At 38.8% G+C, this 22,692-nt stretch overlaps 1 protein-coding gene across 1 annotated transcript in view; it reads left to right on the top strand.

The window, feature by feature from the left end:
* Positions 1-2,876: 2,876 nt before the first annotated feature.
* LOC145549494 (cell adhesion molecule CEACAM5-like) overlaps positions 2,877-22,692 on the top strand; it is a 28,244-nt gene continuing 8,428 nt past the window's right edge. Inside the window, exons 1-7 of the mRNA XM_081602015.1 lie at positions 2,877-2,928; positions 3,471-3,649; positions 3,823-3,913; positions 7,809-8,135; positions 9,765-10,016; positions 17,945-18,226; positions 18,301-18,558. Of these exons, the coding sequence (XP_081458141.1) occupies positions 3,841-3,913; positions 7,809-8,135; positions 9,765-10,016; positions 17,945-18,226; positions 18,301-18,558 (1,192 nt within the window). The 5' untranslated portion in view covers positions 2,877-2,928; positions 3,471-3,649; positions 3,823-3,840. The remainder of the gene's footprint in view (positions 2,929-3,470; positions 3,650-3,822; positions 3,914-7,808; positions 8,136-9,764; positions 10,017-17,944; positions 18,227-18,300; positions 18,559-22,692) is intronic.

The following is a 22,692-nucleotide window of genomic DNA, read 5'->3' as shown; positions in this document are numbered from 1 at the left end:
ATACTTCTTCAGAGTTGAAAACGGACCTTTCAGAGCAACAGCTTGTGCTGATCCTATTCAAGTAAATGTTACAGGTAAAGAGGTTTTATTTATGTCTGTGACATTATTGTTCAGAATCATAATGAAATGAAATCTGGTGTCATACAAAACAACAAACTCAGACAGCAACTGTTAAATAAAAAATCTCTGCATGATTAACATTATTATTTGATTAAAAAGATGTTAAAAATCTACTGCTTTATTATTGAGTTCACTGTTGAAGAAAACTAACCAATGTTTTTGTCATAATCTTCCGTTTTCTGTGTCAGTGTGTGAAATACAGAGAAAACACAAGTAAACAAACAAATATTACCACTAAATAAAGCCTTTTTCGCACTGCGAGGACAGGAACGGAACGGCATGGGTTCAAAGTAGGGCCAACCGTGTTTGCATTAGATCTTCTAACCCGGTTCCACCCGGCTCCTTGGAACCACAAGAGCAGTGGTTCCAATCGGGGCGGCCAAATGGGGCTGCTTAGAATTCAGCAGCTGATTGGTTTAGAGTCAGCTGTTGGTTGTTGATCGGATCTAGCTGGCTCTCACTAAACTGGTCTTAATGTATTTTGTAAAGAGTGCTCTTTTTAATATTATTATTATTTTTTTTTGTTTGCGATGAATTCCTCTCAAAATTCTGCTGTTACCTGGTCCCATGCTGAGGTAATTTTTTTCCTCCGCTTACTCGCTGTTGATCGAGTACAGAATGAGCTAAATCGGTCAACGAGGAAAGAGAAAGTCGAAACCATTGTTTAGTTAAAAAAAAAAATTACGTCAGGTACAGCTTCGATGCTGCCCTCAGTTATATACAAACAACAAGGCTGCAGTATGGGTGAAACAGGACTGAAGTGTGCTGTTCCGTTCCTTGCAGTGCAAAAATGGCTTAAGTAAATGTCATCAAACCAGATTTTTTATTAATCTGTACTTAATCAAAGAACGCCACTGAAAAACTTCCAATATTCTTTTTTACATGATGGACATTGCAAGAAACATTTACTTTGGTAAAATGCTCGTCTTGTTCCCAGATTCTCCTTGGAGTCCCAGCATTAATGGACCTTACCACATTAATGCCGCGTTTTTCTTTGGCAAATGCCCATTTTACTTCACAGTGCAGCTACCATGTGCATGACCCTCTCACAAATACAAGCTACAGTTGTAAACACATGCTAATGTACATTGTGGACTAGCAGACCAGCAGAAAGTTTTTGCGTCAGGACTCGAAAAAGAATGGTTCTCCGTCAGTGGGGAATCTGTACAGGCGATGTCAGGTATACTGATCGTATTTGTAGAATTAAAATTCACAAATTTCCCAAATCTGAAACAGAATACCTTGCTTGGATCAAAGCTTGTGCACGACCGCATTTGCAGCTCAACCGTCGTAGGATCAATAAGAACAAAGGAGTGTCTGCTGGTGCAAGTATTATTGCTTTGCTTTCTTTGTGTTTAGTGAATGAAAAAAAGAAAGTCAATAATAAACACATCCCTTATGAAAACCTTTTAGCTAAGTACAGCATAATGGCAGTACCGATACAACTTCTACACCTTGAAGCCTGTCTGTTACACAGTCTTACGTTAGCTGAACAGATTAATATGCAATGTGTACCGTATCTGACATTAAAGATTTTATTTTACCTGAAAAGGCTTTTTACTAAACTCTAATCGTGTTAGCCACGCTAGCACCGAGTACCGTGTATCAGGCCTAGGCACTCGAACATTTGCCAACAACAAAAATCAGTGATTTCAAAAGTAATCCTCAAAACCATGAATGCCCGACTTACCCAGCCTTGCAAGAACAATAGGCATCAGTGATCTTGCCAACAGCTATATTTATGCTGAGGGTGTGAGGATCTGCTGTCTTCCTCACAGTGGCGGAGCTAGACTTTTAAAGTTGGAGGGGGCTAAGGGGGAACTTGTTGGTTCCCCTGTCCATTGTCGTGGCTGATATTTTGTGAAAATCCAGCAGAAATGCTAATCGACTCAGAAATACTCTGCAGAGAGTCAGTCGAAATGAAAGACGCCATGTTTACACATAGAAACTAAGCTCCGCGAGACTTTGTTTGTGAGACATGCAGCCACGTGGGACTTTCGAGGGGCGTTTCTGGGCAGAGCTTGGTAAGGTCCATGTTCCCTCTGACCTGAAGGAGCATCAGTCTGTCACTGTAACCTGCTCAGCTTTCACTCCCTGTCCAATCTCACCTCCTGAACTCACCTGGAATCTCCAACAAGACTCTCTCAGACAAACACAGGAAAACACAGATGGAACCTTTACAACTAAAATCTAGGAGATCATCACTCTGTCAGACACACATGATGGATACAACATCACATGTTCTGCCAGATATCCTGTGATTGGAGGAAACAAGACAGCAGAGACAGAAGTGACTCTCAGTGTTTCATGTAAGTGATTCTATCAGCAGGTCATGGTTCAGCTGTTTCTGATCAATAAAGTTCATGTGTCTGATTTTCCTCAGAAGCTCCTAGAAACACCTCAGCAGTGTTAAACATGTGTAAGTCAATACCTACAGGCTACACAGGTTCTTCTGTCCATTCATATCTACACGTTTTTGAATATTAAAAGTGCTTTTCAGCAGACAGCACATCATGTGGAGTTATTTGATCTAGATCATCCTTAAACAACATGACGCTAGCATTAAAATTAAACGCTGACTTCCTCTTTCTTGTCAGACTCAACTTATCAGTAACAAGATTTAATTTCAAAATTATAGCTGTGAAATTTGACTAATTTAGCTTGTGTTCTTCAAATAATTTTTTATTTTTATAAAGTCATTTTCTCTTGACATTTACTGCCATCTTCTGTTATGTACTACTGACAGTTGGTAGTTACCATAGCAACCAGTAACAGTAGACTAGTCCCCTTTTGCCATCTTTAACTCTGGTATGTATTAAGATCAGCTCTGTGCTTTCTTTACAAGTGGTATATTTTTAGACAAATTTAATGAAATACAGTGTTTAATGTTTTGCCATGGTTTGTATATATTTTTGCTGTTTTCATAATTAAAATTGCACATTTGAGCCATCTTTAACTTTACAACTGTTAACTGATGTCAACTGATGTCAACTGCTAGTTTGTTTGGGGTTATTTATTGTATTTTTATTTAATGTATAGGGTCTGGACTGATGTTAACCATCAGCTTGACCTTTTCTCTTGTTAAGTATGCTTCAATTTTTGATACAAAGTATTTCAGTTGTCAGTTGTGTCTTAGTTTTTAAATATTAAAATGTGTGCATTCTCCATCTAGTAAAATTGCATATTGACATTTATAATAAAGAAAAGGTTAGCTATGTAGGTGTTTAATGTAAATTGATTTTAAATACCACAATACAATCACAGCGTCCCTTTTTACTGTCTGTAACTTTGTGGCACAAACTGCTGGCCTGATGCAAACCACCAACTTTTACTCTTTATATGATAAACAGCCAGCTTGACTGTGTGTTGTGAAGTCAACCTAATGGACCTAAGACGAACAGAGAAAGGTTACATATCCATCACATTTACTTTGAAACACAGAAGGTGGTGGTCTGATCTGCTGTTGATCAACTAAAATACATTCAGTTTTTCAATTTAAACTGATTCTGATTTAGCTGCAGCTCTATTGGTAGGTCTGTTTATTTGATTTATGTTTATGTATGTTTTAATTGTAATGCAGAATCATTTTTAATGATATGAAATAATCAAAATATTTTTCAAAATGTTTCATTTCTGCCTTTTAACCATGTAAGCTCTGATTTTATCAAGAGACTGTTTTAAAAATATTAATCTCATCATTAGGTTGTTCCAGTCAGGGAGATGAAGAAGCTCTGCCACCTGTCTAATAACATCCTGATAGTCAGCATTATACTGATTGTCTTCTTTCCTACAGGTGAGTTTGTTTGTTCACTCCCTTTTATTTGGAGACGTCACATAAATCACTTCTAGTCTGAAATATTTGATTCCAACATGGTTCAAAGGCTCCACACGTACCATCCAGATGAATCGGAGTTCAGCATCATGTTACATGGTTGATGTCACAGGATGATTTATCTCCATGTTATTTTCATAATTTATCTGTTTTACAGGTGCTTTTGAAGGTTGCTATAGTGGAGACGATACAATGGAATTCACACTTACACCTCCTGAGATAGAAGTTCTGAGTGGATCTTGTGTGGATATCCAATGTAATATTGAAATTTTTCAAAAGTTTAAAGACCGCAGCATACCCATTTACGGAATCTGGATGAAACATGAGCCCGTACATGATGTGGGATCAAATTACATGGTTTTTAACAGCAGTGGGTCAATTAACACCTATCAAATGGAAATAACAGGAGATTTGAGACGCAGAAACTGCTCCACTTTTATTCCTGATTTAACACCAGATCATGACGACAGATACTTCTTCAGAATAGAGTACAAGGACAGAAAGGCAACATTTTGTGAGAATCCTTTAACGTTAAAAGTTATAGGTAAGTTTCTTATTTCTATGTAATATACACTCACCAGCCACTTTATTAGGTAAGCTTTCTAGTACTGGCTTGGGAAGCCTTTTGCCTTCAGAACTGCCTGTAGCATAGATTCAACAAGGTACTAGAAACATTCCTCAGAGAGTGTGGTCCATGTTGACAGTATAGCAGTGGTTCCCAAACATTTTCTCCTGGGCCCCCCCAGCGGTTTCCAAACATTTTCTGGGCCCCCCCCATGGCTTACAAATAGCTGTCTGGTTGAACGACGTTTGTGTGTGTGTGTGTGTTGGAGTGGGGGGGGGGCAAGGATTCTTAGAGACTCCCTGTCTCTAACTGTTTTGGGGGGCAAAATGAATATACGTAGTTGAACATAGACAACAACATCGGTAGCCTACAGACTACTTGTTAAGCTTAAGGTGCTGTACTGATATTAGCTAGTCATCTTTTAGCTAATTTTACCTGCATCCAACAGCTTTACTCAACAGTCGATTAGTTTGGGGGGGAAAACTGTGAAAAGTTCTTTGCGTTTTGCTGGTTTGCTGTCATGATTCACACCTGCGTAGCTCTGCACAGCAGCAGCAGGTCTCCTTCACTGCCGCACAGGTCTAAACCCAGTGCGAGAGTCGTAGCACTCATGTTGCGTTTAAAGGCGGCTCTGAAAAATAGGTTGCCAGATGTTAACGGATTAAACAGTTTTAACTGCTGATAAAAGTGACAGAGGACACAGATATGGGAAGTGCAGAAGCCCCTACTGTATCAAATTGACAGGAATAACAGAGAGTTGGCCATTCTAAAGTTGTCGCGGCCTTCTAGTTTCCAAAAAGCAATACTCCAACAAAGGCCGTGGGTGTTAACAGGTGGACTCTGATTTGAACGCACTTTCCGACTTAATTTGTTTGAAAAAATATATTCTTTATTTCTTGTATAAAATAGCGACAAATAATTACCTAAATTGTCCTACAACTTAGTAAAAAAAAACGAAAGTAAACTTAATATGACGTTTCAAGTACAAAAAGGTGAAAAGTGTAAGTGAAAAGTGGTCAAAAAATCATTTACAAAAGACCTCCCATCCACACACCAAACATTTGCAATGGCTCCACCAAGCCCTGGTGTGTTTTTTATTACTCAAATTAATGGGAGGGTCTAACCAATTACCAACAATCAATTCAAATATACAAATTAATTACAGATTTTGGATCTAGACTTAACTTAAATAAATTCCAACTTCCCAAAATAGAAAACTAAATTAGTAGAAACTACAATTTGCAAACTTTACATAAATGGCCACAACAAAGGTAAAAACCCAGACTGCTTCCATCTGGGTTTTTGAAATGGCACGAACCTATGCAGTATAGCATCATGAAGTCTTTGCAGATTTGTCAGCTGCACATCTATGATGTGAATCTACAGTTCCACCACATCCCAAAGATGATCTATTGGACTGAGATCTGGTGACTGTGGAGACCATTCGAGTTCAGTGAACTCATTGTCATGTTCAAGAAACCAGTGTGACATGACTTGTGCTTTATGAACGTTATCCTGCTGGAAGTAGCCATCAGAAGATGTGTACACTGTGGTCATGGTCAGCAACATCACTCAAGTAGGCTGTGGCGTAACTTGACACGATGCTCAGTTGGTACTAATGGGCCCAAAGTGTGCCAGGAAAATCTCCTCCACACCATTACACCACCAGCAGCAGCCTGAACTGTTGATACAAGGAAAGATAGATCCATGCTGTCATGTTGCTAATGACAAATTCTGACCCTACCATCTGAATGTTGCAGCAGAAATTGAGACTCATCAGACCAGGTGAATTTTTTCCAGTCTTCTGTTGTCCGATTTTGGTGACCCTGTGCGAATTGTAGCCTCAATTTCCTGTTCTTACCTGTCGGGAGTGGGACACGGTGTGATTTTCTGCTGCTGTAGCCCAACCGCCTCAAAGTTCGATGTGCGTTCAGAGAAGCTCTCCTGCATACTTCAGTTGTAACAAGGGGGTTATTTGAGCTACTGTTGCTGTTCTGCCAGTTCAAACCAGTCTGGCCATTCTCCTCTGGCATCAACAAGGCATTTGCCCCCACAGAACTGCCGCTCACTGGATATTTTTCTTTTTTCCTCTGTAAACCATAGAGATGGTTGTGCATAAAAATCCTGGTAGATCAGCAGTTTCTGAAACACTCAGTCCAGCCCGTCTGGCACCAACAACCATGCCACGTTAGAAGTCACTTAAATCACTTTTCTTCCCCATTCTGATACTCGCTTTGAACTGCAGCAGATCGCCTTGGCAATGTGTACATGTCTAAATGCATTGAGTTGCTGCCATGTGATTGGCTGATTGGAGTTTTGTGTTAATGAGCAGTTGAACAAGTGTACCTAATAAAGTGGCCGGCGAGTGTATTTGAGCTGTAGTTATGTTGTAAAATGATGAATTTACAAATGTAACCAGAATTAATCAGAAACCAATGTTGCATGTGCAGTCTCATTAGAAAAGGTCAGCAAAATAAAATAGTAGATATAAACAAATCATAAATCAGATATAGATATGCACCAAAAGACTGTTGACAAATGCTGTAAGCAGACAAATATGATGCATGAACTGAATCTAAACTGAGGTAAAGAATGACGTATTTACTGCAATATTATCAGCTCTACCAGCAACAAAGTAGTTTGGGTTTACAAAACCTAAAAAAAAGCCCTAAGCATAATGACACAATTAATATTGAAGTCAATAGCACAGAAAGAGGCTTCTCCTCAACCACATAGATTTGGTCCTAAGCCAAGCGTACTTTCTCCATAGTGCAATATTTGATATCTTTATAATCATACTTACTTATAAAGAATATGAACGTTAGTCTTCTTACCTTGTAAAATGTGTTCACTGCAAATCCGCGGTTACACTGAAGGCTGACAGTCATCAAGATTGACAGCTGATGTCCAGCACCACCGTATCTTTCCTCACTACAAGTTATAAGATAAAATGACAAGTTTGCTTTGCATCCTTGCCTGTTTGTGCAGCCGATTACACAGCATCCTATGACCATTTTTAAAGTCAAGTCAACTAACTAGAAGTGGTGTAAGGTTACAGATGTCTGTTTTTAGACTAGCTTTAAAGAAGCACATTGGTTGTTTTGGCATCTGTCATGGCGGAGTTTGCGTCAGTCTGTCACAGGTAAAGGGTCAATAAAGGCAATGTTTCATGGAATTAAAAGCTTGTTGATAAGTAAAATGGTGTTGTAGTTGTAGGTTTAATGCCCAAGTAATCAAGACTGTATTGTGTGTTGTTTTTCACGTTATAATATGTCTGGTTTGAAACCACAGATTCTCCTCAGAGTCCCGAAATTTACATGTATGCAAGTGATCCCTCTAACCTGACGGAGCATCAGAATATTGATATAGGCTGCGAAGCTACTACTCGCTGTTCACGCCAACAACCTGAACTCACCTGGAATTTCTCTCCCCTGGAAGACTCTAACAAACTTAATTACAAATACGAAATTGACGGAAGCTATATATTTCTCATATACCTGTCAGACATCAAGCTGTCAGACAAGCATGATGGATTCAATGTCAGATGTTCTGCCAGATATCCTGTGACAGGAGGAGGATTCAAACAAGCAGATACAGTAATGACTCTCAGTGTTTCATGTAAGTGATCCTATCAGCACATCATAGTTCATGTTTTTTCCATTTACTTGATCAACTCACAATAAAACAGACTGTGACATTTAAACCTAAGCAACACAACCAACATCTAGCTGGGTGTGCATCTTACATAATCATAGATGGCAGGCCTACAGTATGAATGGGGAGATAATCTTTGTCAGAAACTACTTACAAATGCCATGATGCTCAACTACTAGTGATGGGTCGGTTGCGAGCATTTCGGCTCTTGGAGTCGACTCTTTTAGGTGTACGATTAGAGCCGACTCCTTAGAGAACTTGTTAATTATAAGGGAAGGCTACAAAGACAGCAGATTATTCAGTAGTACTCCACAGGAGAGGTACACTGTAAAAGAAAATGTAGATTTTACGGTAAAACAAAAAAAAAAACAACAGATTTTACCTGTAATTGTTTTTATGGTGGAATTTCTGCAACCCCAACTGTGTTTTGCAGTGTTGGATGACGGTGATTCCATCTATTTTCTACGGTAATAAAATGGTTTGGATATTACGGTCAGAAACTGTTGGTATTTTACGATGTTTTACTGTGAAATTTACTAACATTTTTTTACAGTGTAGAGACAGAGCGAGAAAGAGACAGAGAGCCATCTCTTGACCTATTCCTTTTGGCTGCTTCACACTCACACTTTAAGTGGCTCCACTGAGTGGACTCCACTCGGCTCACTGTGTTACTTTATTTTGAGTAGCACGGCAGCCTTGTGCCAATCACGTGTGAAGACATGGGAACATAACATTATATGAAAACAGAGCAGGGCAGACAGGAGAGTCAATCCCCTCAGTCAATAGACAGCGGTGAGGATGAGAGTGTGTTGCAAAATCTCATAAATATAGCTGATACCTATAAGCAAAGCAGCATCTGGCTGAAGATTAAAAATATTATGTAATAATACATTATTGTTATGGGTCGGTTTGATAAATTTGTTTACCATATTTTTATTTTTATTGAAAGTTTGATTAAATTATTATGCAGAAGTTAGAATGTCTGTTTTCATAACAGAACAAATATATACAATTAAAGAAGTGTAAGGCTTCTTATACCAGGAACACTGAATGTAAAATGATTTGTCATATAAAACATTCCTGTTTGCCAAGTTATATTACTATGTAGGGCTGCAGATGATGATAAATTAAGAGACGTTTGGGAGTCGAAAGAGCCGGCTCGTCTTTGGAAGTTCTCTCTGAAATGCTAAGTCTTTCCAAGGAACTAATTTACATAAATGAATTTAGGATTGAACGGTGATCTTTGCAAAATTGTGCAATTTCAATGCCTTTTTTTTCCATGCAAAATATTCTCTGTTAAAGTAGAAAACAAAACTTTGAGTTATTAAAATAAATACTATGGGTCAATTTAATGACATCTATTTAGGCTTGTTTTGAATGTTTCATGGTAATTTAAAAACTCTTCACAAGTTTTAATGTAAAGTGAAGGAAAAACATGTTATACAATATTTCAGATTTTAAAGCACTGCTACAGCCTTAATGTCAAACCTACATGATACTGATGTTGATTAAAAGCTCTTTGAATGTTCTTTCAAGTAAATGTCTTAGTAACCTACCCTTATAAAGTAAATATGTGCGTCTCATTTTCCTCAGATGCTCCTAAAGACACCTCAGTATCCTTCAGTCCATCACGTATGCTGTCACCAGGTAGCAGGATGGAGCTGAACTGCTCCAGCAGAGCCAAACCTCCACCCAGATTCACCTGGTACAAGTACGTCGGACTTGGAGAAGAAACTAAAGTATCTGAGCAGCCGGTTTTCAGTACTACTGAGCTAGGAGAGTATTACTGTGAGGCCACAAATAAGCTTGGTAGTGAGAATTCGACAATCATCTGTCTTGACATTGGTAATACATGTTGTTTTTTTAAAAACATAATTTCATGTCTATTCATAATATATATATATATATATATATATATATATATATATATATATATATATATATATACACAGACACTCCTGATCAAAATCTTAAGACCAGTCAAAAATTTGCATTTTGCACTATTGGATCTTAAGAAGGTTCTAAGTAGAGCTTCACAATGTTAAAGGAAAAAATCAGTGCAAGAGACAAAAACTTTTGAGCAGGGAATTTTCTGAAAACTGCATTTACACTCAAATATGATTTTTTCAGCTGATCAAACATTTAAGACCATAGTCTTTAAAAGCCAAAAGCTGTGCAAAACTCTAGATTCCATGTCATTTTCTGTCAAGTCTTTACACTGCCAAGACCTCCTGATGGCAAGAGCAAAAAAGCTCACTGACTTTGAGCATGGTAGGATTGTTGCACTGCATAAGCAAGGCCTCTCCCAACGTGCCATTGCTGCTGAGGTTGGACGCAGTAAGGCAGTCATTTTGCATTTTTTAAATGGTCCTGAGGGATATGGAACAAAAAAGTCAAGTGGTAGACCCAAAAAAATTTCACCAGCTCTGAGCCGCAGGATCCGATTGGCTGTCCGTCAAGACACCGGACGATCCTCTTCCCAAATTAAGGCCATTACTGGTGCTGACTGCAGCCCAATAACCATCAGATGGCATCTGCGAGAGAAGGGCTCCAGAAACAAAAAACGTCTTCAAAGGCCACGTCTTCTTCAACGCCACAAAATTGCCCGTTTGGACTTTGCAAGGGTGTACCAAACACGGGACATTAAAAGGTGGAAGAAAGTTGTCTTCTCTGATGAGAAACAAATTTACCTTGATGGTCCTGATGGCTTCCGACGTTACTGGCATGACAAGGAGATCCCATCTGAGATGTTTTCTACACGGCACAGTGGTGGGGGCGCCATCATGATTTGGAGTGCGTTTTCCTTCAATGGAACAATGGAGCTTCAGGTTGTGCAGGGGCGTCAAACAGCAGCTGGCTATGTGGAGATGTTGCAGCGGGCATCCCTCATGACTGAGGGCCCTCGTCTGTGTGGTAATGATTGGGTTTTTCAACAGGACAATGCTGCAGTTCACAATGCCCGCCTGACAAAGGAGTTCTTCCAAGAGAATAACATCACTCTTTTGGACCATCCTGCATGTTCCCCGGATCTAAACCCAATTGAGAACATTTGGGGATGGATGGCAAGGGAAATTTAAAAAATGGACATCAGTTCCAGACAGTGGATGCCCTTCGTAAAGCCATCTTCAACACTTGGAGCAACGTTTCCACTAGCCTCCTGGAAACACTGGCATCAGGCATGCCTAAACGATTGTTTGAAGTCATCAACAAGGCCATTGTGGTGGAGCTACTCAAGAATGGTGGAGCTACTCATTACTGAGTCCATTTTTTTTTACACTTTGATTTCTGTTTTGGGGGGTTTTCGGGTTTTTTTTGAGCTATGGGTCGGCAAAGTTAAGGTAAAACGTGGTTAAAAAATGTGTTTCGTTTGTTTTCAAGCTGCACCATCAAAAATGACTAGTAAGTAGCAATGAATAACAAAAGTGATTTTCTCAATAAACAACCTGTTGAGACCGATAGAAGTCAAACTAAGATTCAAATGTTGCTTATGAGTTTGGGTCAGTGTCACAGATCTAATCTCTGCTACACCTTAACAAAAACGTAACGCTCTAAATACAAACTAGTTTTAATAAATAACTTCACTTAATAAAATTCCTCATAAATAATGATTTATTGCAGTGGTTCTCAATAGAGCTTTGGAGAGTGACGTCACTGCTGTAGACGGAGGGACATCAGCGCCATCTTTGGGGTCCTCTCTGTTAAACAACCGACAAAAACAACAGTCTGCAAATTTTTTTTTTAATCCAAGTTACTTAAAAATAATTTAGCTATGGTACAAACTTGCTGCGTTATTGTCTGTAATGTCCGATCACACGACTGAAACGGTAAAAAGATGGAAAACGGACTTTCGTTTCACTATTTTGCTGCTTGGAGACAACGCGAGGAGGCTAAGCTATCGGAGCTAACGAAAAGAAGACAAATGTCCTGGGTGTCAGCGGTTGAGACGTCCTGATATTACGTTCTCCAACATCCCCAGATACCTACAAGTTTGCTCCAAACATTTCCATTCTGGTGAGTGTCTAAATTTGCTTTGTTGGTGTTGCGTCATATTTTTTTTTTGCTATGATTTTGTTTATGTAGCATGGTCCAAGTTTTGTCAGTGGACATCGGGGTTATTTCATTACTGTGAAGTAAACTATTTTACTAGTGTTATCAAATTTACAGCATTAATACTGATGTGTGTTCTGATATGTCCTCTTGAAGGCAAACCGACGTATGAAATGGATGAGCTCAATCCAGACTGGGGTCCAGCGCTGAACTCCACAACATCGGACCGACATGGGCGTCAATTAAAGAGGCGATACAGCAAGACCATGGTGGATCAACAAGTTACAGAGACTGTTTTCATTATTTACTTCAGATGAGGTAAATAATGAAAACACAGTAGCGGAGGCAATAGAAGAGGAGCAAGTTGGAGAGGCTGAGGAAGAAATCCTACGAGAGAACCATTTCTGTTGAAATACAGTTGGCAGTGGCTGTTTTCTCTCATTTAATAATTTCATGTATTAATCATGAATTGTTTGATTCAAGCACTTCAAGTTGCATGTAAACAGGTGAAGAAACGAATCACATTTTAAGTGAAAAAAATGATATTTAAAATATTTCAGGTAAAACATATTAAAGATTATATTTTTAAATAAATATTTTATGTGATTAAAGTAAACAATTATATAATCAGACATCTGTCAGGACACTGGGTTTTTGGGTTTGTTTTGCTTTTCATTTTATTTAGCTTCATGTTTTAATTCACTTTAGTTTAGCCCTTTTTGGTCCTTTTGATATTATTAGAGGTATTTAGTGTAGTTAGAATTATATTATTGCTTTTCCTTGTTTATCTGAGTCCATGTCAAGCCTTCTTTAATGACTAGTTTAATTCTATTTTATCCCTCTAGTTATTTCTTATTTTAGCCTCCCTGCAGGATTTCTGGTAATGTTTATTTCTTAATTTGATCACCATAGGTTCAGTTATTCTTCCATGTCTTGAGTCTGTATCTTCTTTAATAATTCTAGTTGGGTTATTTCTTTGTTTAGATTGTCTTTCTCTTGCTCTGTGTTCCTTAGTTCTTATTGTTGTTAGATCAGCCTCGTTTCTATTTAGGTTCGGTTATGGTTTCCCTCGTATCTTTCTCTCCTAGTTCATCAGGTTTTCTTTACTCTTAGTGTCTTTTGTATTAGAAGTACTTTTCAGTTCCCTGTTTCCTCCCGTTAGTGTTCCCAGCAGATCTCCTTAGTTTCCCTGTGCCACCTTCTCCCCAGTCCTCAGCAGCTCCTGTGCCAAATTACTCACACCTGCTATCACTCTTCTCATTTAGGCCATTGTCCCACTAGTTAAGCTCCTCTTTTTCAGTCACAATTTGCCAGTCCGTCTTGATAACCTGCTCACCACGTTGCCAGTTGTTACGTTTATTATCCCTCATGTCTCCTGTTTCATTGTGTTTTGGATTTCCTTGTTTTCCCTGGATTTTGGATTTAGTTAGTTTAGTTCATTAAAAATAACATCTTCATAAAGTACATCCACTGCCTGCTGCGTTTGTGTCCACCGCCACATCATGACACAAACCAGATGAAAGAGGCCATCTTTAAACATATAACGTGCAATTAAACAATAAAGGTGACAAATTTTACGAAATAGATCACACTTTAATAAATATTTCTTGTATTTAACATATTTCAGGTAATTGAACATGTAATGAAATAGATCCTGTCCTAGAATTTTATGTAATTGAACATTACAGGTAACAAGTGATGATCATCTGAGGTAATAAATTCTATGAACATTTTAAATACTTTTTTAAATATAATTTTAGTTAAAACATTTTTTTAAAAAGAGTGAAAATGGAATAAAAACATGCCTAATCTATATATTTGAGCAGAATAATTTCACACGGATTTTGAGTTAATAGCTGGCATGACCTAGAAACTATTGAAGAAAAATACTAAATTTTGACTACAGAAATGGCTAAAAATATATAAAAAGTGTCAAAATGTAATAAAGATGAGTGTGCCTCATTTATACAGTCTAGTAGAACAATTTCACACAGATTTTGAGGTAATGGGGGACACGATTTGGAAGCTATTGAAGAAAACATTTAATATTTAAATTATTGAATATGGCTTAAAAGTTTAATAAAGGATAGTGCGCCTCATATAATAGCATTAATTACCACTATTTTGTATCAGTTGGTCACAAGACAAGGCTTTTATTTACAGGATTGTTTGGTTCAGAAAATTGAAGGTCCCTATGTGATACTCCGAGCGCTTGAGGAGGGAGCGGTAAAGAACAGCTGGCCGAAATTAGCGTTCATAAATCAGATCAACCTTGAGCTGAACGCCCCTTCCCGGAGCGCAGGATATCCAGTATCCAACTTGAAAACAACTTCACTGCGGTCGGTAACACAATGAAAACACCGGTGTTCTGACTTGTTTGTTTTGGTCTGTGGACCCCAAAGATGGCGCCAAGCGACACAAACATCATATGCAGTGACGTCAGCTCCAAAACTCTATACATGTGTTATTTAAATTATTACTTCAGTTGCTTTAAACTTTTATTTATTTATTGTGGGGGGTTTCCTTGTTAAAACCTATAAATATGTAGAAATTGAATGTTTGGGAAGTATAAGGCTCAGCACCCGTTTTCTAGAAAAATATTCTGATTTTATTTATGGTTTTAAACACTCTACGTTGAAGATTGTAAGAAATAAAGGCATAGACTACTTTATTTTTATTTACTGTCGGCTGCAGTAGCCCCTCTGCTTTCGTCTCCCATACTGAGCTGCCGGCTATTGGTAACTCAGCTGCTCCAGTTTCAAACTCTTCTTATTAAAGTAGGAGTTAGAGAGGTAAATATAATTTAAATATTGGCTAACTTAGACAGAAAAAGGAGCTAAGTCTATGAAAGAAATGTAGCGGTTTAGTTAGTTTTGATTTCCAAGGCATAAGGTGGCAGTTTATCATGATTCAAAGTAGTAATAAAATAACGAACTGTGGACTAATTTTTATTGGTAATGCGTTTCTTCCTATTGAGCAGTGAAAGTAAATAAAACGTGTTACACTATGTTTTGCTTTAAGTATTTACTTACTGGAGGGTTTTTGTGAGTGATGCTGAGCCACAGCTAACAGCTAGCTCCTCTCTCCAGCGGCTCTAACGCAGCTTGTGTCGTTCAATCAATCAATCAAATTTTATTTGTATAGCACATTTCAGCAGCAAGGCATTTCAAAGTGCTTTACATAATTAAAATAAAAACAGCTTGTGACATTGAATAAACAGTGAAAAAGAGATTTTGAAAAAGATTAAAGATAAAAACAGATAAGAGCTCAGGGGTCTAGACGGTTGGTACAACAATAACAGATCTTTAATGTATTGTGGTGATAAACCCTTCAGTGATTTATAAACATTTTAAAGTCTATTCTTTGAGCTACAGGGAGCCAGTGTAGGGACTTTAAAACTGGTGTTATGTACTCTATCTTCCTGGTTTTAGTGAGAACCCGAGCAGCAGCATTCTGAATCAGCTGCAGCTGTTTGATTGATTTATTAGTCAGACCTGTGAAGACGCTGTTGCAGTAATCAATGCGGCTAAAGATAAATGCATGGATGAGTTTCTCTAGATCGTGCTGAGACATAAGTCCTCTAATCCTAGAGATGTTCTTCAGCTGATAGACGGCCGACTTTGTGACTGTCTTAATGTGGCTCTGAAGGTTCAGGTCAGAGTCCATCACTACTCCCAGGTTTCGGGCCTGATCGCTGGTTTTCAGTTGTAATAACTGAAGCTGTGCATTGATTCTGGTTCGCTCCTCTTTAGGTCCAAAGATAACTTCAGTTTTGTTTCTGTTTAGCTGGAGAAAGTTTTGGCACATCCACACATTGATCTGTTCTAAGCATCTATTCAGTGATTGGATGGGTTCAGAGTCACCTGGTGACATCGTGATGTAGAGCTGTGTATCATCCGCATAATTGTGGTAGCTGATCTTATGTCCTGTTATAACCTTAGCCAGTGGGAGCATATAAATATTGAAAAGAAAGGGTCCTAGGATTGCACCTTGGGGTACCCCACATGTGACCTTTGACCTCTCTGATGAGAAGTTTCCGATTGAAACAAAGAAATCCCTGTTCTTTATGCAAGATTCAAACCAGAGGAGCACTGGACCGGAGAGTCCGACCCAACTCTCCAGTCGATTCAGTAAAATGTCGTGGTCAACAGTGTTGAAAGCTGCACTGAGGTTCAACAGAACCAGCACTGTGGTTCTCCCACAGTCTGTATTTATATGGATGTCATTGAACACTTTTACAAGGACCGTCTCTGGGCTGTGGTGAGCACGAAAACCAGACCGGAAGGAGTCAAAGCGATTCATTATTGTTAAGAAGTTATTTAATTGCTTAAAAACAGTTTTTTCAATAATTTTGCTGACGAATGGGAGGTGGGAGATCGGCCTGTAATTCTGCAGTAGGGATTTGTCCAGATTGTTCCTTTTTATCAGTGGTTTGATAACTGCTGTTTTTAAAGCCTGGGGGAAAACACCTGAAGAGAGCGATGAGTTACTATTTGGATCAGATCATTAGCAAGAACAGGCAAAACTTTCTTAAAGATATGTGTGGGTAGGACATCCAGACACCAGGAACTGGAGCTTCATTGACTTATAATTTCTTCTAGGGTTTTAATTAAGTAGTTGAAAATGGGTCAATGTTCTTGCATTTGTTTTGTTTGGGCACAGCATTGGTACTGGCTTTGGAGTGAATGTGCTGATTAATACTCTGATCTTTTGAATTTTCTCTGAAAAGAAACTGGAAAACTTGTTGCAGGCGGCATTAGATTGAAGTTCAGGTGGCAAAGTTGTAGGGGGGTTTGTGAGCCTGTCAACAGTGGCAAATAAAGCTCGAGCATTGTTAATATTTTTGTTTATGACATCTGCAAAGAAAGCCTCTTGCATGTTTTAGTGTTGTGTGATAGTTACGTAGTCTTTCCTTGTAGATGTCATAATAAACGTGCAGTTGAGTCTTACGCCATTTCCGTTCGGCCCTGCGGCAGAGATGTCTTGCACATTGAACTTTTTGTGCATTTCTCCATGGAGATTTCTTCCTACCAGTCACAACTTTCACTTTAATGGGGGTAATGTAATCAATGATATCTGAAAGTTTGCACTGAAAATCATCTACCAACTTATCTACGTCATTATAGCTTAAGGGCGAGGAAGAAGAGTAGATTTGATTAAATGTTTCTGCTGTGTTTTCTGTGAAAGTTCGTTTTGTGATAGTAGCATTTTGTCCAAGCGTTTTTTGTGTTTTCTATTCTCATTTAAAAAATTGTACGTAGGAGGCGCTGATTGCTTCATTATTGTCATTGAACCATGTTTCTGTCAGAAATAAAACATCAATTCAGCGGCGCACCTGTTGCTCCTCCATGACTTTGGACTGAACCATTGTTCTAATAATGGTGGGGGGGGACCTAAAAATTAATTCTTATGCTTTTCTTAGATGAATGGCAGATTGTCTTCGTTCTTTGTTTCTATTGCCTTTTTTATATTGATATTGTTTAAATACAAGGATTTCTTTCATTATTTCTTTTGCGGGGACAATTCTAGACTTTTCCGAGATTGGGGGGTCAGGAATCCCCCCCCCTCTCGCACGCCCCGGGGATTTACACCTATGTGTAATCGGAATCTTGATACGCGACAGACCCGAGGGATTAAACACTTAACAATCATGTTTTCTTACATATATAAATATGTGACACACAAATAGAACATCAGTTAAATGTGTGTCTAATGTGCAATTTCAGATGCTTCTCTGGCTCTCACCTTTAATATTCCCTCTGACCTGAAGGAGCATCAGTCTGTCACTCTAAGCTGCTCAACTCTCACTCACTGCAAACCTCCTTTCCTCTTCTGGACTCTCGAAGAAGGCTATACTCTAACAAAAAAGAAAAACACAGATGGAACCTTTACAACTAAAATCCAGAGCAACATCACTCTGTCAGACAAACATGATGGATTTCCCATCATGTGTTTTACCTATGGTACTGCTGGAAGAAACGACACATTAGTGATTCTCAGTGTTTCATGTAAGTGATCCTATCAGCAGGTCATGGTTCAGCTGTTTCTGATCAATAAAGTTCATGTGTCTCATTTTCCTCAGATGCTCCTAGAAACACCTCAGCATCCATCAGTCCATCAGGTTTTGTGTCAACAGGTAGCTGGGTGGAGCTGAGCTGCTCCAGCAGAGCCAAACCTTCACCCAGATTCACCTGGTTCAAGAAGAACAGAGGTGGATCCTTTAACGTCTCTTCAAGGCAGGTTTACAACTTCAGTGCTGCTGAGCCAGGAGTGTTTTACTGTGAGGCCACAAATGAGCTTGGTACTGAGAGATCAAAAAGCATCTGTCTTGACGTCAATGGTAATGCATGTTCTTACAAACATAATTTAATGTCTACTCATTCTATATATATATATATATATATATATATATATATATATATATATATATATATATATAGCAAATAAAGCTCGAGCATTGTTAATATTTTTGTTTATGACATCTGCATATATATATATATATATATATATATATATATATATATATATATATATATATATATATATATACACACACAGATCAGTGACGTGCGGTTCATTGCTGGTGAGGCACTGACTTATGACCTATACACTGCATGTTATTGGACCTATGGAAATTTCGCGCATGCATACAACGCTGGGGGGCAAAAAGACTAATCTTTTACATGTCATACATAGCTGCGTTAACTCAGTGAAACTTAAAGATGTAGGTATTAATTTTGTGCTATGATCCACAGCATAGCACAAGCTACGCAGCACAAGCTATTGCCAAGCTACGCAGACTCGTTGCCATAGCAACTGTCAACAATGCAATGTTTTAGGATGTTTTTGGGTTTAACGCCAAAAAACTTTCAAGAATTTTTCACACAGAACAGAATATTTAGTTTGTTGCTGTAGTACGTTTTAGGCTTAATGTTTTATTAATAAATAATTGCTTCGGTAGATTAGCTACCGCTTCTACTTTACTGAATTATTTAAACATTAACTGTAGCCCACAAAACGCACATTTAATTAAAAAAAACTAAACTAAAACATCTTATTGCTGTCTTACCTTTACACCCCTAATTCTGCACAAAAATATCCGTTCATCCAAAGTCAAGTCTATCCTCGGCATGTCTTTTCTACTCCGTTTGAGAATCATCAAACTGTCTTGAAGCAAAACTTTCAGCTCGGTGTTAGTCTTCCTTTAGTTATCATCTCCTGCTTCAATTGAAAATCCACTTTAGAAAACTGTTTAAGTGTAGAAATGTAGTATTTCATGTTGACGTCGGAAGAGAGAAGAAAATGTATTACTGTACTTTACTTATTTACTGTGTGCCTAGCTCCATGGCTAGCTCACTGTGTCTTACTCTGCAGTTGTGCAGTCACAATATCTGGGAACATGAGCGCCTCTAGTCTGTTCTCTGCCGTTTCTGATCGCTCCTCCGCACCCAAAACACAGTACACACACAGTTAGTGACAAAAAACACTGTACATTATATACATAAGCAAAATTATGGAAAATCAGTCCACATATTAAATGTTTCTTAGGCATTTTACTGCCGGCGTACAGACAGGACATATAATATAATGTCATATAATGGCAGCCAGTGCAGTTAGCGAGAGGTTGCATAATCCCAGATGAGGTTCAGCTCGCTGTTGCCTCACCGGCTTCACTTCTGAGCATTTGAATTGGAAAATGCAGCGATTTTGAAGAAAAACTCATCGGAATTGGTTAAGCTAAGTAAAAAATAGATACTTTATAGTACATGAAAAGAGAAATATAAATGATTTTATATTATTTTTCCATGATGACAGGTGCCTCCCCTGACCGCATCACTGATAGATTGATTACAGCTGTGTCTTAGGAAGGCCACATACATTAAAAGACCAGTTTGAAATGTGCCGTTTGCTTAATTCTGGGGTCTCAGAACCAGTCAGTATCTGGTGTGACCACCATTTCATTCTCAGTGCAACACATCTCCTTCACATAGAGTTGATCAGCTTGTTGGTTGTGGAGTGATGGTCCAGTCCTTTAAAATGTGGACCAACATTTAATGGCTGTGCAAAGCTGATGGATATTTTCAGGAACTTGGAACATGTTTGGTGAGTATGCTGGCCATGCACAAACTGGGGTGTTAAAAGAGTGAGTGATAAACCAGGACATTTCAGAGTGGTGTTTTATTGTAGCCTGCCCGTGGCACTCCTGTGTAGTAATCGTTCTGTGTAATCGCAAGGGCGTAAATCCCATCTCATTATTGGGGGGGACCATAAACAGGGACATTTTTGGGTCGGCAAATTTAAGGTAAAATGTGGTTTAAAATTTTTTGTTTGTTTTCAAGCTGCTCCATCAAAAATGACTAGTAAGTAGCAATGAATAACAAAAGTGATTTTCTCCATAAACAACCTGTTGAGACCGATAGAAGTCAAACTAAGATTCAAATGTTGCTTATGAGTTTGGGTCAGTGTCACAGATCTAATCTCTGCTACACCTTTACAAAAACTTACGGCTCTGAATAAAAACTAGTTTTAATAAATAACTTAGCTTAATAAAATTCCTCATATTGATTTATTGCAGTGGTTCTCTATATGTTACCTTGCAACCTTGGATGTCGTCCATGTCACAGGTGTGCGAGAGGGAAGCTGGCCTGTGTTTTCTTTAATTTTGCAACCTCAACCCTTAGAAGTCTGGAGCTTGTTGGTCTTACTTGTGTCAGCTGAGCTTTGAAGGAGTTCAAACAGAGGTCTTGCCAGTCGTGAGAAATCTTGAATGAAGGATCGGTAATAACTAAGGAAACCTAGCAATGTCCGAACTTCTCCAACTGTGTGAGGTTTCTTCTCCTTCAGAGCTATTACAGCTTCCAAATCTTTTGGGTCAATTTGGACACCTTCTCCTGGAACCATTCGTCCCAGATAACAAATTTGTCTCTTGAAAAGCTCGCATTTGGCTGGTTGAAGTTTAATGCCATGTTGTCTCATTCTGCAGAAAACTTGCCTCAGATGGTCCACATGTTCCTCAAATGATTTTGAGTAGCAGAGGAACTAAATAAGGTACACAGCACTAATCCCTGATACCTTCTAATACACCTTCCATACATCTCTGGAATGCAGCTGGCGCATTGGTCAGTCCGAATGGAATCCTTACCCATTCGTAAAGACCCCAAGGTGTGCTAAATGCTGTCAGATGCCTTGACTCCTCACTCACAAACCCTTGGTGATATGCACTTCCTTGATCCAAAATGGAGAACCATGAATTTCCTCCAAGACTGTCCAATAGATCCTGAATGCGTGGTATTGGATGGTGGTCTGGAGTGGTTTTACAGTTGAGTTCACGGAAGTCAACACAAAGACGCAAACTGTGGTCTTTCTTTCGCACGCAGACGACAGGTGAGGAATAAGCTGAAACTGACTTTCTGACCCACCCTCTATCCAAAAGGTTGGAAATATAGTCCTTAACCTCTTTAAACAATGGCAGAGGAATGGAGTTATAATTTTTTTGGACAGGGGTGTTATCTGTTGTGGTAATCTGGAGCTGTAAACCAGGAATACATCCAATGTCGCCTTCTTCAGATCCAAACACATCTGATTCTTCATACAATACTTGGCGTACCATATCCTGTTCATGTTCAGACAGATGATCCAGATTGACATTCGGATGCCATTTTTCTTGTGAATGAACAGGTGTGTGGTTTCTCTTTTTGGCGCAGTCTCCATCATTTGGAGAGTTCACATGAGTGGTGCACAAGAGTGGATCATCCTGTCCACTGACTCGTTTGTGAGGTGATGGGGAGATATTCAGAGGTTTGGTTCCATCAATTTTCTCGATGAATCCTAAAGCTGTTCTTGGAGGTAAAAAAATGTCGTGGTTGGTTGAATTCTGGACTGGAATTCTCACCATTTTTGAAACTCCAACAGGAACATCAACCAGAGCAGGAAATAACTCCAACCCGTCTGGCACGATGCTCTGTATGTCTGGTTCAAACAACATTACTCCTCCTCCTGGAAAAGTTCTGATGCAACATTTTACTTCACAGATTTGGCCACTTTGAACATTAAGACCCTTCTTTCCAACTCTCACTGTTGAACTCTTTGATTCTTTTTGAGATGGCATAGTGCAAACCACAGAGACTAGAGTTTCAACACTACTCTTTTGGATTCTCAAAGCCTCTGACAGTAAGTCCACTAAGTTGATCTTGTTCGTTTGGTCAGCGTTTCCCATTATGATTTCTTGTATCACATTAAAGCCTAGCAAAGGGCTACTTACACTATCTTGACTTACAAGCAATGGAACATAGAGAGCAACTGAGCCATATTTGATGCTTTTGATCTCGAGCAGGACTTCTATCCACCCATCAAATGGCACCTCTGTTCCATTAGCTGCTGTGACTTTGAGAGGGTGTTCTGGTAATAGACTCCCAAGTGGTTGGATCGTTACATTTGGTAGAGCTTTCTGCACCCATGACTTCTCCACTATGCT

The sequence above is a fragment of the Poecilia reticulata genome, chromosome 20 (assembly GCF_904066995.2).
Source record: "Poecilia reticulata chromosome 20, P_reticulata-male-v2, whole genome shotgun sequence".
Classification (NCBI taxonomy): Eukaryota; Metazoa; Chordata; class Actinopteri; order Cyprinodontiformes; family Poeciliidae; genus Poecilia; species Poecilia reticulata.
This window is presented reverse-complemented; position numbering and strand designations above follow the sequence as displayed.